Source organism: Petaurus breviceps, unplaced genomic scaffold (assembly GCF_028583685.1).
Source record: "Petaurus breviceps papuanus isolate PSGF00001 unplaced genomic scaffold, PetGlider_PUasm1.0 185, whole genome shotgun sequence".
In the NCBI taxonomy this organism is placed as follows: domain Eukaryota; kingdom Metazoa; phylum Chordata; class Mammalia; order Diprotodontia; family Petauridae; genus Petaurus; species Petaurus breviceps.
The window spans coordinates 24,173,141-24,193,313 of NW_027185797.1; the positions used below are offsets into that span (position 1 = coordinate 24,173,141).

Consider the following 20,173-nt stretch of genomic DNA (forward strand, 5'->3'; position numbering starts at 1 on the left):
GATTGCTAAATCATCTACCACCATTCCCAATGTCTTGGAGATTTTTAACTTTTAGTGGGTCTAGAAATCTTATTCCTATTGAGATGATGAATTCTGATAAATATTGATATACTGGGAAGCAGAATTGTTTGAGAATTTGAGAAATTTTCAAATGGAGACAGAATACAGCAATATCACCTTATACCATGTCACATGTCAATAAAAGGTTAAGAAATTTTTCTAAGATAGGGAGATGCATACTCATTGAGTATCAGGTTTAAACACCAACGCAAACCTATGGACTATAAAAAAACAAAAGGTTTATTATATGTCAATAAATTTAATAATTTTACTTTGTTCCAAGTCATGTGCACTGCCACTGTATAGACTATAAAGGTTAGAAAAGCATAAAGCACCCTACCTGCCCTCAAAGAATCTATAATCTTACTGGAAGGCTATGACTAAGGCAGAAGTGGCAACCTGAGCACAATGTTTTAAATGTTAAACCGAGTGAAGTAAAACAGAAGCACTTTAGGAGCTCAAAGCAATGAAAGCTAGAATAATCAGAAGGTTTTCTATGAAAGACTAGAGCTGGAGTAGACTTGAGAAAGTGAAAAGAATGGGAGGGCATTCCAGGTCAGAATCTGAGCAAAGTCACAGCAAAAGAAACAAACATGCCTGACCACACAGTAGTGAGCAAAACAGCAGGTAGTGAAGGAGGAGGGGCAGGGGAAAGGGAAACAGCAAGTGCCTGGAGTGTCAGACATAGGGGCCAGACCCCGGGGAAAATGTCACCATTCATTAAATTCAGGATAGTCTTTTCTGCTCTATAAATCAACAAAGCTGAAGACGTAAAGTTATAGCAGAGTTAAACCAGCAGAGCTTGGGTTCTAATGAATAAAGAGAGGAAATCTATGGCCACTGAAAGATGCTGGTGTAACCCAAGCGGACTCTACAAGGTGCTGGGTTAACTTGTTCATTAAGAGTAAGCTCAGCCTCAACAGCTGTGACCTGGGTGAGGTTAAGTTACTTCATCTTTCTGAGTGCCAGGGCTCTCAGCTATAAAATGCATATACTGTGTCTGATGAAAGGGCTTTGTTAAAGTCTTCCTAAAACCCAGGCCAAACACTACCCACCAAGATGACGGGCCCATGTCCCTAGTAGGGATAACAGCTCTAGAAGATAAGAAGGCCTGGGGAATGTGGGACAAATCTAGATGTGAAAACCCACAGCAGAATCCAAGGCAGCAGATCTCTTCCTACTGTGGTTTTCTATGGAACGCCCCTGAAGGACTTTGATGGAAATAACATTGAAAATGTTTAATATGCTAGGTGTATTAGAGTCAAGGAGTCTAGAGTAATCTGAGTGTGAGGTGATAAGACTAAGTAAGCAAGAATAGAGAGGAAAGACCAGTATAGAAATTACAGGGAAAAAAAATTTGATGGGACTGATGATTGGATAGGGTTCAATCCCTATGGGCGAGCACAGGGATCACAATGTAGCTAGAAGGGATTTTACAGAACACGTAAACAATGAGGAAATGGGTCTAGAAAGGTGGAGACAGATGAAGAGTGCCAGAGAACAGACCGAAGAGCCAGGGTTTGAAGCCAGAGCTTCAGGGTTCCAGGGCTTAGCCCTGCACCCAGCAGAGGGGGCACAGTGGCTGGAGTGCTGGGCCTGTGGCCTCAGACACTTACTGGTTGTGTACAGTCTGTCTGCCTGAGCTTCTTCATCTGTGCAATAAGCTGGAGAAGGAAATGGCCAACCATGCCAGTATCCATGCCAATGGAGAGAACCCAACGACAATCTTTACTGACTGACTGATTGCTTGAAGGAGGGCCTTAGGGTTTGAGTCTGTGTAAATGGAAAATAATGTAGTGACAGGATGAATGGCTTGGGGAAGTTCAGTCTGAGCTGACCACCAGCTGGCTACGTAAAATCCAAGAAGATTTTTCCTATGAAGACACTCAACAACAAAACCATCAACTTTTCCTTACTGTCAAGACTAGTATTAAATAATCATTGGTCATGCACTGCAAAGAGCATATTTTTCATACAATCATAGCACATACTGTTATATCATCAAAAGGTAGGAGACAGAATGTGGTTTTCCATAGATCAGTAAACATCTGATGGACTAGAAGAACATGACTTGCACTCTCATAAACAATAAAAATCGATGTAATCTGGCTCTGTAGCCGAAGAAGCATAAGCAAAGCAAAGGAGCTCTCACAACCCACCTGAACGTTGAGACAAGCCCAGAGATGGAGTTAAGCCCCAAGCCCAACGGTCTGTTCTCAGATGCCATATTTACAGTTTAAAACGATGGTGGCTTTCTTCCCATCTTGATATCAGCACAATGTCTCTGAAGCCATCCCTTGGCAGTGAGTTTTCTGGAGCCGTGATTCTGTAGCTGCTCCAACGGCTCCAGGACCTCGCTGATGTGGGAACCCCTGCGATGAACAAGCCTCAACCCATCCAACGCCTGCTGATACCACGGGTTTCTCGTCTGGGTTCTCCCCAAAGTTTTCCATAAGGAGAGAGGTTTTTTTTTAAAAAAAAATATGTATCCAGGTTAAGAAGAGACAAAGCCCCAAATAAATCTACACTCCCTCTCTGCCCTCTGCCTCCTTTCCACCTTCCTACAAATACACTCAAACCTCACCTGGCCTCTTCCTCACATTCTTCTCTCCTTGTGAGCCAAGTCCTTCCCAACTGTTGCCATCTTTGTAGATGACACTAAACTGATAACTACATTTTTAAACTATATGCTAGAGAGTCCTAGGGCTCCCAATTATAAAGCTGTACTCACTTTCTGCTCCAGACAAAACCAGCTACTTGCTGATGTCTAATCATGCCTCACTCTTTTCCTCTCTCTGTACCTTTGCACACTATCCTCCATGCCTGGAGCATTTCCCCCCAACATCCTCAGTCTGTTTTCTTTTAAGCCCCAGCTCAGTTGCTCCCTCCAATTAGTCCTCCATACCTCAAACAGAACCACTTAGTTTTCTTGCAGGCACTAATTACAATTCTCACTCGAGTTCTTTTGGGTTTGTCTTTTGCCTCCTTCTAGACCATCAGGGCCTGGCTCTTAGTTCATGTTTCTGACAATGTCCAGTGAAGGGCGCTTCCTCATTGACTGCTGTGGGTCCTGGAGCATTGGTTTTTCATCTCTGTTGAGGGTTCTAGCACCTCTCCAGTCACCCAGGCCCACAATGTTGGTGTCATTCTCAGCTCCTTGCTTTCACTCATTTTACACATACAACCAGTTACAACAGAACTAGCATATGGCCCCTAATTTCCATTCACCTCCCTCACCCTCATTCAGAGCCCCATAAGCTCTTCTAGCAACTACTGAAAGAGCCTTCTAATGGGTCTCTCCTGCCTCCAGGCCAGCCTCTGCTCTGCTGTCAAAGTGGTTTTCCTAAAGTGTAGGTCAGACTGTGTTTCACTCATTCACACACAGAATCATTCAGTAAATTCTCATGGTTACCTAGATGAAGTCCTCTGGCACTGATAGCTCTTCAGAACTTTGCCCCTTCTCACCATTTCAGTACTCTGTACTTCTATTTTATTCCCCTCCATGAACCCTCTGGTTCAGCCTTATTGCTGTTCTTAACATATGCTACTCCATCTCCCACCTGTGTACCTTTGCACTGGCTGTTCCCCAAGCCTGGAATGGCCTGCCTCTTAACCTCTACTCTTTTAGTGCTGACTCAGTTCTAGGGACCCTGTAGTTTCCAGTGTTGCTGGTATTCTTGGTTGGGAGAAGTGGCATGGAGGCGGCAGCTAGAGGGCAGCCTGTCTTCTGATCTGATCCCCTAGTCCTGTGCATTACTGGTTAGCACACAGCCACATGTACTTCCTTCCCACCCTCCTTACCGCTAATCTTACCCCCCCCCCATGAGGTGGCAATGGCTCATCCCCTTTCAGAAAGGTGCATCTCCCTATCAGGACTGTCTTACTCTTATATTTGGGCAGGTTGTCTATAGAAACAATTCCCATTCGAATCCTGGGTTGGCCACCCTACCAATGCTTTTCTGCTTTCCTCTCCTTTTCCATTTTACAGGCCCTAATTACCTCTGGCCATGGGTCACTGCAACATCCTTTGGAACTCAACTGCCTTCAGTCTCCCTTCTTCAAACCAACTCATATGCTGAGCTTCAGATCAGTTCTGACCATGGCATTCCCTTGCTCAAAACTCTTCCAGAGCTTCCCACTGCTAACACAGTAAGTTCCAAAGCCCTTAGCTAGGTAGTTAAAAGCAAGCCTCTATTATCTGCCCCCAGCCTACTTCTCCAGTTTCATTCCCCACTGCCTACATACAAAATGAGGGTAAAAAAATTTAGCTGCCTGAAGGCAGCAAGACCCAAGTTTAAATCTGGCCTCAGACTGGTACTGTGTGACCCTGGGCAAGTCACTTTACTCTGCCTCAGTTTCCTCAACTTTAAAATGGGGGTGATAATAGCACCTACTTCGTAGGGTTACTAGAAAGATGAAATGAGAAAAAAAATCTGTAAAATGCTTAGTACAAGGCTTGGCATATATAGTAGGCATTTCATAAACACTTCCCTTCCCTTTCCCCAAGTATGAGTTTAACTTTGAAAAAACAAGATCCTCAAAATAAAGGATCAAATATTATCCAAGTCTCTCTGTCTTCACTTACCTCTTAAGACCTCAGACACATCATCTTAATTTGTCCCTGGTCCCTCTCTATATCAAAGGAGCAGTAATATTTGTTCAATCTCCTTTATTTATGACAGCTGATGACCTAATTATTTCATAGTTCTATCCTAAAGCACTTAGGAGCTACAGAAATAAAACCCACATCCTCATTCTCATGACCCTTGCCTGACTGTGTCTGGGCAAGAAGGAAACCAATTTTCTCCAAGCTTGAGATGAGCTTTGAAGAAGAGGGCAAGGGTGTGTCCCCAAGGGTTGGGGGTGGGGTGGGAGAGGGAGTGCTATGTGAAAAGGCCATCTGGCCGAACTACTGAGGACCAAAGAAAAGTAATGAGAAATAAGCCTCAAAAAGTGGGTCAGTCCCAGGTCGTAAAGCGCTTTAAATGCCAAATAAAGGAGACTGTAGTATTTGATCCTAGAGGAAAGAAAGGAGCCACTGGAGCTTGAGCTAAGGAGTGACCTGGTCAGATCTGTGCTTCAGGAAAAATCACTTTTGCTGCTGTGTGGAAGATGGACTGGAGAAATAGACTGGCAGGGACACCAATTGGGAGGCAAGTCCAGTCAAGAGGTCCTGAACTAGGATTGTAGAAGTCTGTGAGGGAGGGAGACAGATGTGTAGAGGCAGAATTGTCAGGACTTGGCAACTTATTAAATATGTAGGATAAGAGAGTTGTGAATGGGGGGTGTTGATGGGTGATCTGGTCAGACCTGTGCCTTAGGAAGACCACTACAGTGGCTGAACAGAGGTGCGTTGTAGTAGGGAGAGACTTGAGATAGGTAGATTCATGGTGGGCCTGTAATCTAGTAGGGGCAGTACCAGCAGAGAAGGGTACATATGATGGATGCTGCAATACTTCCTGTGAAACTATACCAATTTCCTTTTTTTTTTTTGGGGGGGGGGAGTTACTAAATGAAGATTAGTAGAATGTTGCAGATATAATTTAACTAGAATTTAGCAAACTAGAATCCTGCATCTAGTTTACAGCATATTTTAGGAAGGGCAGTGATTAAGTAGGGGAGGGCAACCAGGATTGTGAAAGCTCTCAAATTCATTCTCAGAAGAATTGGTTGAAAGAACTTGGGATGTTTAGCCTAGGGAAAAAAATGGGACTGGGAGAGGGAAAAGAGAAAACACAGGATAATTCACCTTCAAGATTTGGAAGATTGTCTTGTGGGAGAAAAAACAAGGTTTGTTTCCCTTAACCCCAACTGTAGAATTAGGAATAATGGACAAAAATCATCCCTGAAGTAAAGAAAAGCTTCGCAACAATCACAACTATTCAAAAGTGAGATGAGCTTTCCAAAGTACTAGAGAATTCCTCCTCACTGGAGGTGTTCCATAAAAAATCTATATGTAAGAGATTCTTTATCAGGTATTCAATCAGTTGGAAAAAATCCCCTTTCAATTCAGACTGTGTGATTAGTATCTGCCATATTTCTGGGGAAAGATGGTCAAGGCGGACATCTAGAGTAAGGTCAATGCAAACTCTAGAGGATACTTTGGTAGGCTGAAAAATTTTCTCAATCCAAAATCACACCATGTAGTGTGTGGTACACCTTACTATTATATACACAGACATAGCACACACTATATTATATCTTGTCCTACCCAAGTGTCATTACTTTCAAAGCAGATGTCTGAATTTCTGGCAGCAAAAAGTACTCTCCTCCTTATAAGAAGAGTAGCACACATGCCTGCATGGAAAGAATGTTAATAGGAAGAAAAACAGGCCCATTCTGATATTACCAATGTGGCCTAGCTAGATGTCTCTGATTCAGAAGGGTAAAGCATTTGTAGGACTTCTTTCACTATGGTGCTGGGACGCCACTGTCTAATAATCCAGTTATGAGAGAGGTCTCACACTATACTTGTAGAGATGATGTAAAGCTATAGACTATGGTGATGAGGTGATGAGAGCCTAAGCCAGAGGGGCAGCAGCGTCAGTGGAGAGAAGGGGGCGTATCAGACAGATGATACAATGGATTCAGAACCAGTCAGATGGCCAGACTCCAAAGTCACTGTTAATAGCTCTATGTTAATTTGCTATGTCTCCTCCAGTGCAGTGCCTCCAAGGATCTGTGCTCATTTCTGCGCTGCTTAAACTTTCATAAATGATGCTGAGTGAGATAGCTAACACTACTGGAGGAGAGATTTTGACAGGCTAGAGCATAGGGCTGAACCAACTAACATGATAAATACAAAATATCCTATTTGAATAAAAAAATCAACATCAAAAGTATAAGAAGAGTGAAGTATTTTTGGACAATGGGTGGTCTAAAAATGATCTTCAGTTTTTTGTGGAATTGAAAACTCAATATGCAACAGTAGTGTGATGGGAAACAGTCAATAAAGTTAATAGGGTCTTGGGCTGAATGAAGAGCAGCTTTTAGGAACAGGGAGGTGACAGCACCACTGTACTCCACCCTTCAGGCTCACTTTAGCTGTTCAGCTCTGGGCACCACATCTGAAGAACACCCCTGGGATGGGATTACAAAGCAGGATGCTAAAGGTCTTTGAGACCATGCCAGAGGAGGATCAGTTGGTCTGGAGAAGACATGGGGTGATGTGGTACCTGAAAGGCTGTTTATGTAGAGGGATTAGACTTGTTCTGTTTGGCCCCAGGAGGTAGAACTAAGAGCAAAGTGTGGAAGTTACAACAATTATAGCTTCTCAAAAGTTGAATAGGCTGCATTGTATAGTGGGTGGATGACAACTCACATCAGTTATGTCACGTGTTGGATTATATGACTATTGAGGTCTCTTCCAGATCTCAAATTCTGATTCGGTCTCCCTCAGAACCTGTTTGAATCTAGGTCCCAAGAGCCTTCTTATCTGTTGCCAGGAAAACAGGGCTCCTTTGCCTGTGTCTATAAGTGTAAAGTAGCAAGGAACTAAGGTGCTTGTCTGAGCCACAAATAGGAACGTCTGCTCTTACAGATGAAATCTGACACTACAGCCAAGCAAGCTCTTGTCTGAATTTTCCCCCTTATATCTCTCTTCTTTACTACGAAATGATAAAGCCTGATAGTCATCTACTTTAGTCCCTCATTTAGACCAAAATTAAAGTGAGTATATCACTTACTAAAAATCAGGAAATTAGCATCTATATAATATTAGGTTAGTTAATGCTATTAATCCAGTCTTGAGAAAATCATGTATGACGTGTATGAAACAAAGCTAGCAAAGGGCTTTAAAAAAAAAAGGCAAAGAAACTGCAGACTACAGTAATGAGGATGAAGAATATTAACTCGTAATACAAAAGTCTCAGATTTGGTCATGGTGATGAACAGTTTTAAAGGGCAGATATTAACAATAAAAATCGATACAGTCTTGAAATTAATACTATGTAAAATATAATGAGAATCTAACAGGTGGACAGTTTGATGACTTTGAAGTATTTGATATTTTCAAATTTCCATTAAAACATGTATTAAACAAAGTACACATTTTTGACGAAATGTTAGTATTCCTAAGTAGATTCTGGTACAACCAACTATTGCTGTTTGTCAGGCATGTCTAACTCTTTGCAACCACATTTGGCAAAGATACTGGAGTAGTTTGCCATTTCCTTCTCCAGCTCATTTTACAGATGGGAAAACAGTGGCAAAAGGGATTAAGTGACTTAACCAGGGTCACATAGCTAGCAAGTATCTGAGGTTGGATTTGAACTCTTCCTGACTCAAGGCCCAACCTACAACCAACTAAAATTATATCAAATAAAGCTAGACTGAAAGCAATCTACAAAACTGAGAAAATATATTTAAGCAAATACTAAAATAGCCATAACATTTGATCGCTTAAATCAGGTTTTTTTTTAGCCTAGAACATAGCAGTTATTACAAATATCAGGTGTTTTTTTTTTTAAGAAAAACAATTGGGAAAAACCACTAATGTAGAAATAAAAGACCTGTTTAAAGAACAAAAAAGGACAATATAAAGCTGAACAATAAAAAAACCAAACATAATATAAAGTTGTATATGTTGCCAAGTATCTGAATATCAGGGAACCTGATCATCCTCATCTAGAAGTCTACTTCAAGCTTCCATGATAAGAGAATGAAAGGTATTTCTGTTACAACATTTCTGCTAATGTCACACTTAGGCTCACACATCTAGTTTTATACCTATAACATGACTCTCCAAATACAAATACTGAACAATAATGGTAATTTATGCAAAGACAGAGGCTAATAATGCTTTTCTCTTCTACAAAATTAAAGCTTCAAACTCCAGTTTCTCAATCACCAAAAATTGCAGATATAGGTATTTATTACCCAGCTTGAAAACTATGTAAGAAATAGGGAAATACATCTGAATGTATGGAATTTTGTTTTGTGATTACCGTCAGAAAATACCACTGAAATAATTTAACCTTCTGACATACAGAAAAAAACATTTTCCCTATTATAATACAGGTGAACAACCAGGTGTTTTTTAAGGGGGGGGGGTGGCACACCAGTCCAACTTAGGAGAATTCTCATAAGGCACCATGAGGTACTGAAGTAAAATGCAGAGAGGCCAGTCAACGTGATTATTTCCATATTTTGCACCACAACATTAACAGAGAACAGTTCACTCAAAACTGTCTTCAAATTCACTATGCTCACGGCCCCTTGAGAACTAAGGCAAAATGGGCTAGTTAGTGTAAAAAAGCACTTAAGTCGGGAAAGATGTGCCTTCAAATCTTGGCCTTCCTACTTCCTCCATGTGACTGGGCAAATCAACCTCTCAGTCCCTAAAATAAAGAGGTTAGATCAGGTCCTTTCTAACTCTATGATCTTATGATGACATCACATTAGAATGCAGTAATGACTAAAAAAATCTGCTTAAACCTTAAAGATTAGGATTGTACAGTACCTGCAGTTTTCAATGCAATTCAAATATCTATTAAGTACACATACTTAGTGAGAACTGTGCTAGGCATCTAGGTGCTGTTTTCCAACCTGAACTTTAAGCCAGAGAACTACCTCAGTCAGTATCTGGTTAAGAAAGAATGAGATTTTCGTAGCTAACAACATTTCTTTGTGTCTACTTACTACCATGTGTTAGGCTTAATGATGTCAACATTATTTAGAAAATAAGAAAGTTGTCTATAATTATGTTTAAAGTGCAATATTTATTAAATTTGGTCTCCTAGGAAATCTCATATGGGACAGTGAGTAAAGAGAAATAATCCATTACAGTAACTGCAAGCTTCAAATTCTAGATAAAGTCTATAACACAACTCCACACTTTTCTTTATACTTTTATCTATATTAAATACAGAATATTAAGTTCAATTCACTTAAAGGATTAAAGCAAAATGGGAGAAGGAACCTCCCCCTTAACACAAGGCTTTTCAAGTGTCAAGGAAAAAGCATCTTTCAGGGAAAGGAAATGTATTAATCCAGAGAGCAAAAAACAGGAAAGGAATTTAAAGTATACTGGAAACCCTATTTGCTACTAGTGCTTAGTATATTTTTCCATTAACTACATAAGCAATTTTAATATTCACTATTGATATGTACAACTTCTCCAAATGCAGCAGCTACGTGAAAAAAATGGTTTAAAAATATATGTATAATTGATACTTTTACTTAACCTGATATCTAAGATTTAGATAAATCTTTACTTCCACTTTGTTTTTTATCAGTTATTTCCTAGTCTTAGTACTGTGATCTGAAATTATATTAAAAGTCTGGGGGGGGGGGAATCGACATACCACCCAGGTAACTGAAAATACATTAGCATAACCTAAAACAGTAAAAAAAAAAAAAACAACAAAACCCCAAGCCTGAACTTCTGCATTATTTTGCATCTAAAAAGGTACCTCTTTACACGCTGGCAGGCTTCCTGGCAGGCATACCTAGAGTCACTGCTTGGCTCTCTTTTCTCCGGCAGTTTCATAGGCTTTGAATTGATTTCTTGGCAGTCTTCAGTACCATTAAGCTCCTGGTTTTTAAAAGCATCATCTGAAGTAACTGAAGGTTCCCCTTCAACTCCAAAGAGGTCTGGGTCATCCTGGATTACATCAATTAAAAGGACATCATCTTCATAAGCTTTAAGTATATCTGGAAATGCAACTTTAATTTCTGCAAAGCTTTTTCTAGATTCTTCATCACCAGATGAAATAAAAGAATCAAAGAGGTGAGGTTCCCTGGAAGGTGAGCAGGTAGGGCTTTTCTTTGTATATCCAGAATCAGAAGAAAGGCCATTCTTTTCACAGGTAGGAGTAGGAGGGGCAGTTGCTGTGACAACCTCAGGTAGCTGTTCAGGTGGGTTGGTTCTAGGGTGTTTCAAGCTCTGAGAAACAGCACTAGAATTTTTACTGTAGATCTCATCAGGATTGGCTTGTATTAGCGGGACACTGGCCGGGATGCACAGAGTCTTTGGATTTGGATTTACTGTACTGTCAAACTCTTTCATCCGATTCTGCCTAATCTCTGTTGTAGAGAAATTGTCCAGGAGCTCTAGGGGACTATAGGCTTCCTTCTCCGATTTAATGTTTACCTCCTTTTTGGATTCTGTATTCTTCTTGAGTAAAGGAATTTTAAAGTTTGTCAGCTGCCCAGCGTTCAGCATTTTCACTAAATTTGGCACTGCAAGTGTCTGCTGGGCAAGAGCTGCTTTCCTGCTCAAAATTTTGCCTGTACCATTGTTGACATCCTGACTACTGTGAGAAGTAGACAGGTTAAGTTTTGCTGAAATTCCTTTATCTTTTCTTGGATTCACTGTCAAGTGTGGGGTCATATTAGTTAAATGAGAATTTCCACTGCAATTAGAAATCACCTCTGATTCAATTCTACTCAGATCTTCTGACTTCCCTTTTTTGTTACTGCTGTTTATATGCTCCTCTATATCCATTAAAGGAGATGACAGTGTAGTGACAGAAGACAAAAATCTTGCTTTTATGTCCCCTTTTTCTTTACCTGAAGATACTTTCTTCGCTTCTGTAACAAAACTCTGTAATGTTAATTTGGAGTTACCAGCTAAGAATTCATTCCTTAGAAGCAGACTATCAGAATTACCTTGACATAAACTTTCTTGCGACCCAGAAGAAAAGGCATTTGCTTCAATTAAGATACCTTTTTTGTGAGACCAAACAGATGTCCTAGCACACGAATAACAAGGCCAAATTCTTTTACCAGTCATTGGAACTGTTCTTCTACAGCTTAATTTTAATTCCTCAATTTCACTGAGGTTTTCTGAAGCTTTCTTTTCAATTCGATGGTAATCTGGAATATCAAATATATCTCGAGATAGTTTCACTACAGGGCTTTTCACAAACTTAAAATACTGATCTGGTTTTGTGCTTTTATGGTCAAAGAGCTCTAGAATAGTCTTATTTTTTTCTTTTCTACCACAGGGTTCAAATGTTTTCTCAAATGCATTATTTGCATGCTGCCTTGCACTCATCTTCTTGTGATTCTTCTCTTCAGTGAGTTCCTGAGGACTAAGAGAATTATCCTTTCTTACAAAAACTGAATTTGTTTTAAACTCTAAAGTGTCTTTGTTCTCTGCGAACATTTGCTTTGCTTGCAACAGTAATTCATCTGATTTGTTATCCACATTTGGGAAACTTCTCTCAGTGACAGTTTCATCCATTTTTTCAGACAATCTCATCCTTTTCCGGGGTTTTCTCCCAACTCCTCTTTTTACTTCTTTGGAGTGCTTGTATTTTGTATTTTGAAAGCATGAAAATAAACCATTATTTCTATTATGGTCTAATCCTTTGTTCCCTTCTAGCAACACTTTTTTCCCTCCTGCAGTCTTTTCTTCACCTAGAAGTGGAGGGGCACCATTCCTGTCACCTGTCTCCACATTCTCTCTCTTTATTTTGGAGGCCATTTCTGCTACACGCACATGCTCACCACTTGTGAAAGCAGGCTTTCTTTCATCCCTGGAATCCTTAAAGAAGGGTTGGCAAGTACAGTCACCTGGAATCACTGCGGGGGCCCTCTCCCGGGCCGGGCCCTCCCCCGGACCACTCTGGCCGTCCCTGGCTTGGGCCACTCGGGGTTTGGTGATCCTAATCTTCCTCTTGCTGTCGGGGGCCAAGTCTTCCCGGCCAGCCGGCATCGGAGGCACGCCCTTAGGCGCCCTGGGCTCCTGGGTCTGGAACGGCTGCGGGCTGGCCAAGGATGCCGTCAGGCCGCAGTCCCGGGTCGCCGGCAGGGGCCCATCTCTCCCACTCGACCCTTCCTGGGCTTTTCTCTTTGCTAAAGGAAAGACAAAAACCAGCGTTTCAGGCGGCGCCAAAGCAAAGGCTCGTGTCCACCTTAAGGACGAGGGCCGTGTGACGGCTTCCACTAAGAGCGGGGCTCAGGGAGGCCCCGGCCCGCGGCCCGCAGCCCGCCCCGGCCTCAGCTTCCTCCTCTGCGCCGCGCCGCGCCCCCTCCCCGGCCCGCGCCCAAGGTCCCACCTTTCTCCTTCGGTTCTGGCTCGGGGCCGGCCACCGTTCCCAGGGCGGCGTGGGCCCCCACCCGGTCGGGGCCCAACACCGGCGGCTGCTCCGAGGGCCCGCCGCGGCCCAGGCTCAGGCTGCGGCTCCAGCGGCGGCGCCGCTTCCTCTCCTTGCCCGAGGCCTCGCTCCGGGCTCCGCGGGGCCCCGCGGGAGGGGCGGCGGCCGCCCCCCTCCGCCTGCGGCCCGGCCCCCGCCCCGGCTGCTGCTCCGAGGCCTCCGGGACCTCCCGGGCCCCGGGCCTGCGGCCGCGCTTCCGCTGCGGCGCCTCCTCCTCGGCTTCGGCCGCCGCCGCCACGGCCTCCCGGGCCCGTCGCCGGCGTCGCCGCCGCCTCCGCTTGACTGAGGAGGGCTCTGGGCCGGGCCCCGCTGCTGAGGCCGAGGCCCGAGTGCACAGGCGGCGGCCCGACGCCGACTCCCGCTCCGCCTCGTCGCCGCCGCCGCCGCCGTCGCCGCCGTCGCCGCCGGGCCGCGAGGGCCCCGAACCCCACGACCGTAACCGCGGCATGGCCCGCCCCACCCCCAAGCAGCCGCCGCCGCCGCCGCCTCGACGTGCACCCCGGCTCCGTCCCCCACCGCGCGCCAGCCTCGCTCGTCGCCGCACGCCACTAGCGCGCCTCACACCCCGAGGCCGTGGCAGCGGAAAGCGGAAGTGACGTGCGGCATCCCTGTCGGCCTCCAGCCCCGGCCGGAACCCCGCGGGGTGAGGCAACCTCTTGGGCGAAAGCGAGGCCAGCGCGGGAGGGGGAAGCGGAGAGAGACCTGTCAGTCAGGGGGCTCCCCCAGAGAAGGCGAGGCCAGCGCGGGAGGCGCTGGGAGGTCTGTTGAGGGGGTCCCAGTCGAGAAGATACAGTATTTCTTACCCCACATGCCCCTCTCCTTGGACAGAGGAGGAAACTGAGGCCCAGCATCCATCCACAAGCATTTATTAAGCGCCTCCTGTGTGCCCGAGACCACACGCTCGGCGACACCCCTGGCTTAGCGCGGGAAGCCAGGCCCCAGCAGCCTTTGCGCCAGTCCTAGAGGGCTTCTCACCCCTCCCCCCACCTCCAGCCTGGACCCCGGGTAGGGGGGAGCGGGGGGGGGGGGGAGGGTAGCTGGCCGGAAGCAGCCGGCCTCGGCCCTCGCCCGCTTTGCCCCAGGCTCCTCCGGACCACGGACCAGGTTGGGTGGCCTGGTCCTCGCTGACCCCCGGCCCGAATTCTGCCCGCACTCACCTGGACAGCCTTCCATCCCGCAGGCGCTTCCTCAGTGCCCACTCCCGGCTTCTCATACCCGCCCCAAGGACGGACCCACTTAGAGTCACGCGGGGCAGCCTCAGCTGGGCGCCTGCAGCGTCGCCCCGCCCTCCATGCCTGCTGAAAGCCCTCCCCCCCCCCCCCCTCCCTGCAGCCCCGCCACCCCCTATCGGGCCCCTCCGGCCAGGCCCAGGCCGTGCCCCCAACGGCCCGTCGGGCCTTCTCCCGCCCCGTCTCTCACGTGCCGCGCTCCCCGGCCCTCGCTCGCCCCCGGCCCCTGCGGAGCGCTCCTCACCTGGAAGGCTTCCAGCCGCCCTGGGGACGCGTCCCGGACGGACGGGCTGAAAGCCCCCCGCCCTCCGCGTGTAACCAGACCCGGAGTGCAGCCCCGCGGGCTGGTCACGGCCCGGCTGGCGCTGCCCTGGGGAGCAGCTGGGCCGCGCTCGGGGCCGTCGGCGGGCCGGAGAGCGCGGCCGAGCCGAGCCTGGGACCGTGCGCCCCTTTCCCACGGCCGCCCCCCAAGCAGAAAACACGCGTCCCGGCAGGTTCCCGTGGTGCGCCCCGTGGTTTGGGGGGCGCTTACGCACAGTGTGTGGAGCTCCTGGGAGTCGATTCTGAAGACGTGGGCGCCTTCGGTCTCGGAGGGGTATAAGCGTGGTCCGAGGGCGCAGTTCGGCATCGCCTTCCAGGACGGCCGTGCCCCCTCGCCCATCTGATGGGTATGAGAGCTCAGAGCTGCTTTAACCCGGATTAGTGACGTGCGACGTTTTCCCCTATAGTTGCTGCTAACTTGGATCTCGTCCTTTTTGAAAACTGCCTGTTTCTATCCTTTGACTCTTCAATCTCTCGGGAATCGGCTCATTTGAATCAGTTCCTTGCGAATTTGGAAAAAGAATCGTGTTTAGAGAAACTTGCTACAAATATTGGTTTTCATTTTAGCTAGGATTGTACAAAAGCTTTAGATCTTTGTATATAACCACATTTATCCCTTGTTTATCAATTTTGCCCTTTGTTTTATTAACATTCTTAGACCCTATCTGTTGATTTAAGGTGATTTCTTTCTTTGCTCATCTAACTTATATTTTATGTCTATATTAGATTATTATTTTTATTTATTAAATTAAAAATAATAATATATAAATAATAATAAATTATTATATTTTATGTCTATGCTTTATCATTTGTACTTTATCCTGGGATGTTGAGATGTTGACCTAATCATTTCTGCCAGATGACTTGTTTTCCTAATAGTGAATTCTCTCCCTAGGACCTGGGGGCTTTAGGTCTATCAGACTATGCTGTATTGTTCATTTGCTTCTGTATGCCACATAGCTAATCGTTTCTATCAATTGACATTTTAAACTAGTAATAGCTTAAGGTCTGGCACTGATAGCCCCTTCTCCTTCCCATTCCTCCCTCCCCAGCCCGTTATGACTTTTAACATGGTCTGTTTAGTTTTGAAATGAAGAGATCAGACCAGATGGCCTTTATGATCTGATAAGCCACAGTTAGACAAACTGTAGCTCAACTTGATGATAATGATGTCCCTTTGGTCCTCTTCCAGAACAAAGGCCAGCCACCACCACTGCAAGGATATCTCAACTTTTAAATGACATGAGACACTTCAGCCTATATACTATGCACGCTGTCTTTCCCCTCCCCACAAACCCATAAGGTATACTTTTTTTTTTTTGGCTTTTTGAAGGGGGAAGGTAGGGCAATTGGGCTTAAGTGACTTGCCCAGGGTCACGCGGCTAGTAAGTGTTAAGTGTCTGAGGCTGGATTTGAACTCAGGTCCTTCTGACTCCAGGGCTGGTGCTCTATTCACTGTGCCACCTAGCCACCCCCAGGGTATACTTTCTAAACAAGAAAATCACCTCCGTATGAATTGTGTGGGAATTCTTTATTTAAATATCATATCTTAGCAGAACCATAATGTAAATGGTATCTGGGACAAATTACTTTTTGGGGGTGTGATCATAGTCTGGTCGTCATTGTCCCCATGCTGCCTGAGGGTTTCCTAGCTTCTCTGCTCAATCATGAGCCCTTCCAGCTGACCCCCCACTTGCTCTTTACCCTAGGATGGCCCACTGTAGACCTGGGATCTCTATGGCCTCCTTTGGGTAAAAAACAAACACTTACAGGATTGCTTTAAGAGGGTGATTTTGTTTAAAAAAAAAAAAAGTTCATAGATCCTCTCTACTTTTCTATGTGGTATTATTGGCAGAAACATTTTCACCCTCTCAAGACATACTCCTGAAAATGTTCTGAAATATTTTGCACTGTTCTGATATGTACTTCCTCATCCTAATCTTTTCTCCTAAATGAATTTTTGGTTTTCAACAGGTTCAGGATCCTTGATTCAATTTTAGATTATCAGATGTCTATCTTTATAGGGACATCATCCAATTCTAGGTCCATCCAAAGTTAATACGTGGTTTTCTGATAAGTGTTGAAGATCAATAAATCTAGTTCAACTACAGAAAAAACCAAAGCATTAAAAAAAAAAATTTCTGCTTCAAAAGTCATGGAACCTACCAGTAATATTTAGGAACAGATTCAAGTCTCTGGAATACCTGAATAGCTTTCTTTCCACTAGGGGACCTCAGAGCCATAGCTACCAAAAGATACTGGATTTATATTTCTCCCTTTCCTCCTTCCTAAACTCTAGAAAATACCTAAAGACCTGGAGGAAGATGGATTAATTTATTCCTGTCTAAATTCTTAGAGTATCTACTAGTTATGATATTAGACCCAGGAAGAACTAAACTTTAGCAAGTCAAAAATGATCTTAAAATTTAAGAGTCAGAAGGTACCAGCTTTCCAGGGACCAAAAGACATTTCCAGGCTCAACTGAGCTGCTGCTTCTTCAGGCAGTCTTTGCTGATTCCCCCAAATGACATTCTCTCCATCTTTTTAAAGTTTTGATTTACAAACCCATAAACTATCAAATAACTTTAGACAGACCATGATGTATAAAAAGCTCAAACTCAAATATGGACAAAATACAAGTCATTTTGATTGTTAAGTAGGTTGTTGAAAGCAGCTGGCTTATTAGTTGGCCTTGTTGCAAACACACTAACTGGAATTCACTAACTTTATTTAACAACAGAAACAAAAATGGCCCCTGAGAATCTGAAGGCTGCATCCTCTGACCTAGCACATTTTTTAACCAGGATCTCTGCCCCAATTTCCATGGGGCCTTGTATTATAGTCCATGTCCTTTTCTGTCCCCACCAGGAGCATGTAAGCACCTTGAGATTAGGACTCTGCCCATTTTCCCCTTCCCCTTTCATTCCCATTGCCTAGAACAGCATTTTGCACATGGGGGAGGGGCCATGAATAAGCATTTATATAAGCACTTTTCTTATGTGCCAGGTTACTATGCCAAATGCTTTATAAATATCACAACAACCCTGGGAGGTAGGTGCTGTTACCCTCATTTTATCCTTGAGGAAACTGAGGCAAACAGTTGAGTGACTTCCCCAGGGTCACACAACTCATGGGTATCTGAAGCTGGATTTGAACTCAGGTCTTGCTGACTCTAGACCAGATGCTTTGTCCACCAAGTCACCTACCTGCTTAAATGCAGCTGTAGAAACTTAATTTAAAGTGAATCATACAGAGTTAAAATAGCAACTAGTAGCAAAAACAACAAAAAAGAATAAACAGAGCAAAGACTTGGGGCACCTGCTTCCTCCACCCTATTCTAGTGGCCTTCAAACTAGGGATACAGTAGCCAAAATCAGGGTACTAGATTTGGGCTCAAGTTATGAATTTGTCGATGATCTATTCTACTCTGTCTCTGTTCTTCAATCATTCTCTACTCACTAGACAGTTCTAATGAAAGGATAAATCCATTTCAGTATTTCAAATTAAATCTGTCAGAGAGTACAGCAGTGCCCTTCCATCTAAGTCAACTATTTATCTTTCTACCTAATTTTTTTTTACAGTGGGTCCATAAACTCTTCTTTTCTCCCCTCTGCCTCATTTCCAATACACACTTAAATGATGAATGTCAAGAACTTGATTTCACACTATTTGATAGAATTAAAAATTCACTAAAATTAAAAAAAATCACTAAATGAAGAAAATTTCACTAAGCTAAAAATATTAGACAGGTATTTATTCTCAACCCACTCTTTCATAATGGTCAAAGCAACTCATTCTCTCCAGGTTGGGAAAATTAATAATTCAAGTGTAGGGCAGCTAGGTGGCGCAGTGAATAGAGCACTGGCCCTGGAGTGACCTGAGTTCAAATCAGATGTTTGACACACTAGTCGTGTGACTTTGGGCAAGTCACAACCCCAGTTGTGCTCCAAAAAGCAATAACAACAATAATAATACAAGTGTAATTTAAGAGGAAAGATTTCACTAGTAAAAATAATCTGAGCTTCATTTAGTGGTAGAAATATTCAAAAGAGGAAGTAAAACAGATTGGTAACTTTTCTGCCATCTCACCCATGTTGGTAGGTCCTCTGAAGATAGGGATTCATGCCTCCTCCTGCTGTCCAGATCCTCTCATGACTTCTCTAGCCTAGGAATTCTGAATGCTTTTTTTATTTTTAATGTCCTGGACTCCCTTGGCACTCAGGGCAAGGTTATGCATTCTCTTAGATTTTGTTTTAAATGCACAAAAATCAAAAACATAAAATTATGAAGGAAGACAATGTCAAATTATGGTAATAAAATTATTAAAAACAAACAAACACATTAGGGACCTGAGGTAAGGAATTTCTACTCTACAGGAAATCTACTCACTTTTTCTGGATCTCTTCACATTCTTTGTGGATCAGTGCAGCACAAGGGGCACCCATCATCTCTCTCTTGGTCTCACTACCTAGTTGCTCCACTGAAAAGACAAAGGTAGGTCCACCTCATTTTCTAATCGTGCATTTCTTTTGAAATCTTTCACATGGCTTCTTCTGCACAGTTGTTGGTTGGGAATAAGCTGTAGACCATTCATATCTACCAGGTGGGCTTCTCCATTGATCTTTGGATGACCTACAACTTCGGTCCTTCCGAGACTGTAGCATTCTGGGATTATCCGATAGCATTTAGTGTGTTAAAAATACGGATTTTTATTCCGGGGAGAAGTAATTAAAAGCATTGAAAAAATTTAACCAATGCTGCAGAAGCTGTTCATTCCTGAGGAAGATCAGTGTCCCCTGAAGCATCTGTCTAAGATGTACTAATGGATCAGCTCTGTAGGCTCTGTCCAGCTACTTATCAGTCACAGAATCTCCACTTTGTAGGATCATAGAATCAGATCCAGAGCTAGAAAGGACTTCAGCAGGTAACCAACTTCATCCTTCCCATTCCCCTTGCCCCCCCCTTTTTTTTTTACAGTTGAGGAAACAGGCTCAGAGAGGCTAAGTAAGTAACCAAACAAGATTGAAAATGGTAAGAGGCAGTGGGATTTCAAACTTGGATGTTAGGACTCCAGTCAGTTCTTTCCAGGGGAGCCATCTAACCTCCTTTCCCATCTGAATATTTCTCATAGCCCAAGTCTATGCCTAAACAAGAATCCCCTGTCCAACATACGGCCATCCACATTTTGCTTGAAGAATTGACATTGGTTCAGTAATTGCATCTTGCTCTTCTATCACCTGTGTGTGTAAACCACTTGGGGCAGGACAAACTCAAAAGCAGTTAAATATTCTCTTACTCATTTTTATCTTTCTTGGTCATCAACTCTTGGGAAGTCTTTTGTCTTTTTTTTTTTAGTCCAAAGATTATTCCCCTTAGCAGAGAAAAGAAAAACAAACCAAGAGGGGGAAGCTCTGCGCCCTCTTTAAAGTCAATCATCTGTTTCACCTTAAGCATCCGAAC

At 44.1% G+C, this 20,173-nt stretch overlaps 1 protein-coding gene across 1 annotated transcript in view; it reads right to left on the minus strand.

Annotated features, from left to right (window-relative positions):
- Positions 1-14,407, minus strand: part of TOPAZ1 (testis and ovary specific TOPAZ 1) — a 71,097-nt gene extending 56,690 nt beyond the window's left edge. Inside the window, exons 1-2 of the mRNA XM_069088593.1 lie at positions 14,321-14,407; positions 10,473-12,861 (exon numbers count right to left, since the gene is read on the minus strand). Coding sequence (XP_068944694.1) covers positions 10,473-12,861; positions 14,321-14,336 — 2,405 coding nt within the window. The 5' untranslated portion in view covers positions 14,337-14,407. The remainder of the gene's footprint in view (positions 1-10,472; positions 12,862-14,320) is intronic.
- Between the last annotated feature and the right edge of the window lie 5,766 nt (positions 14,408-20,173).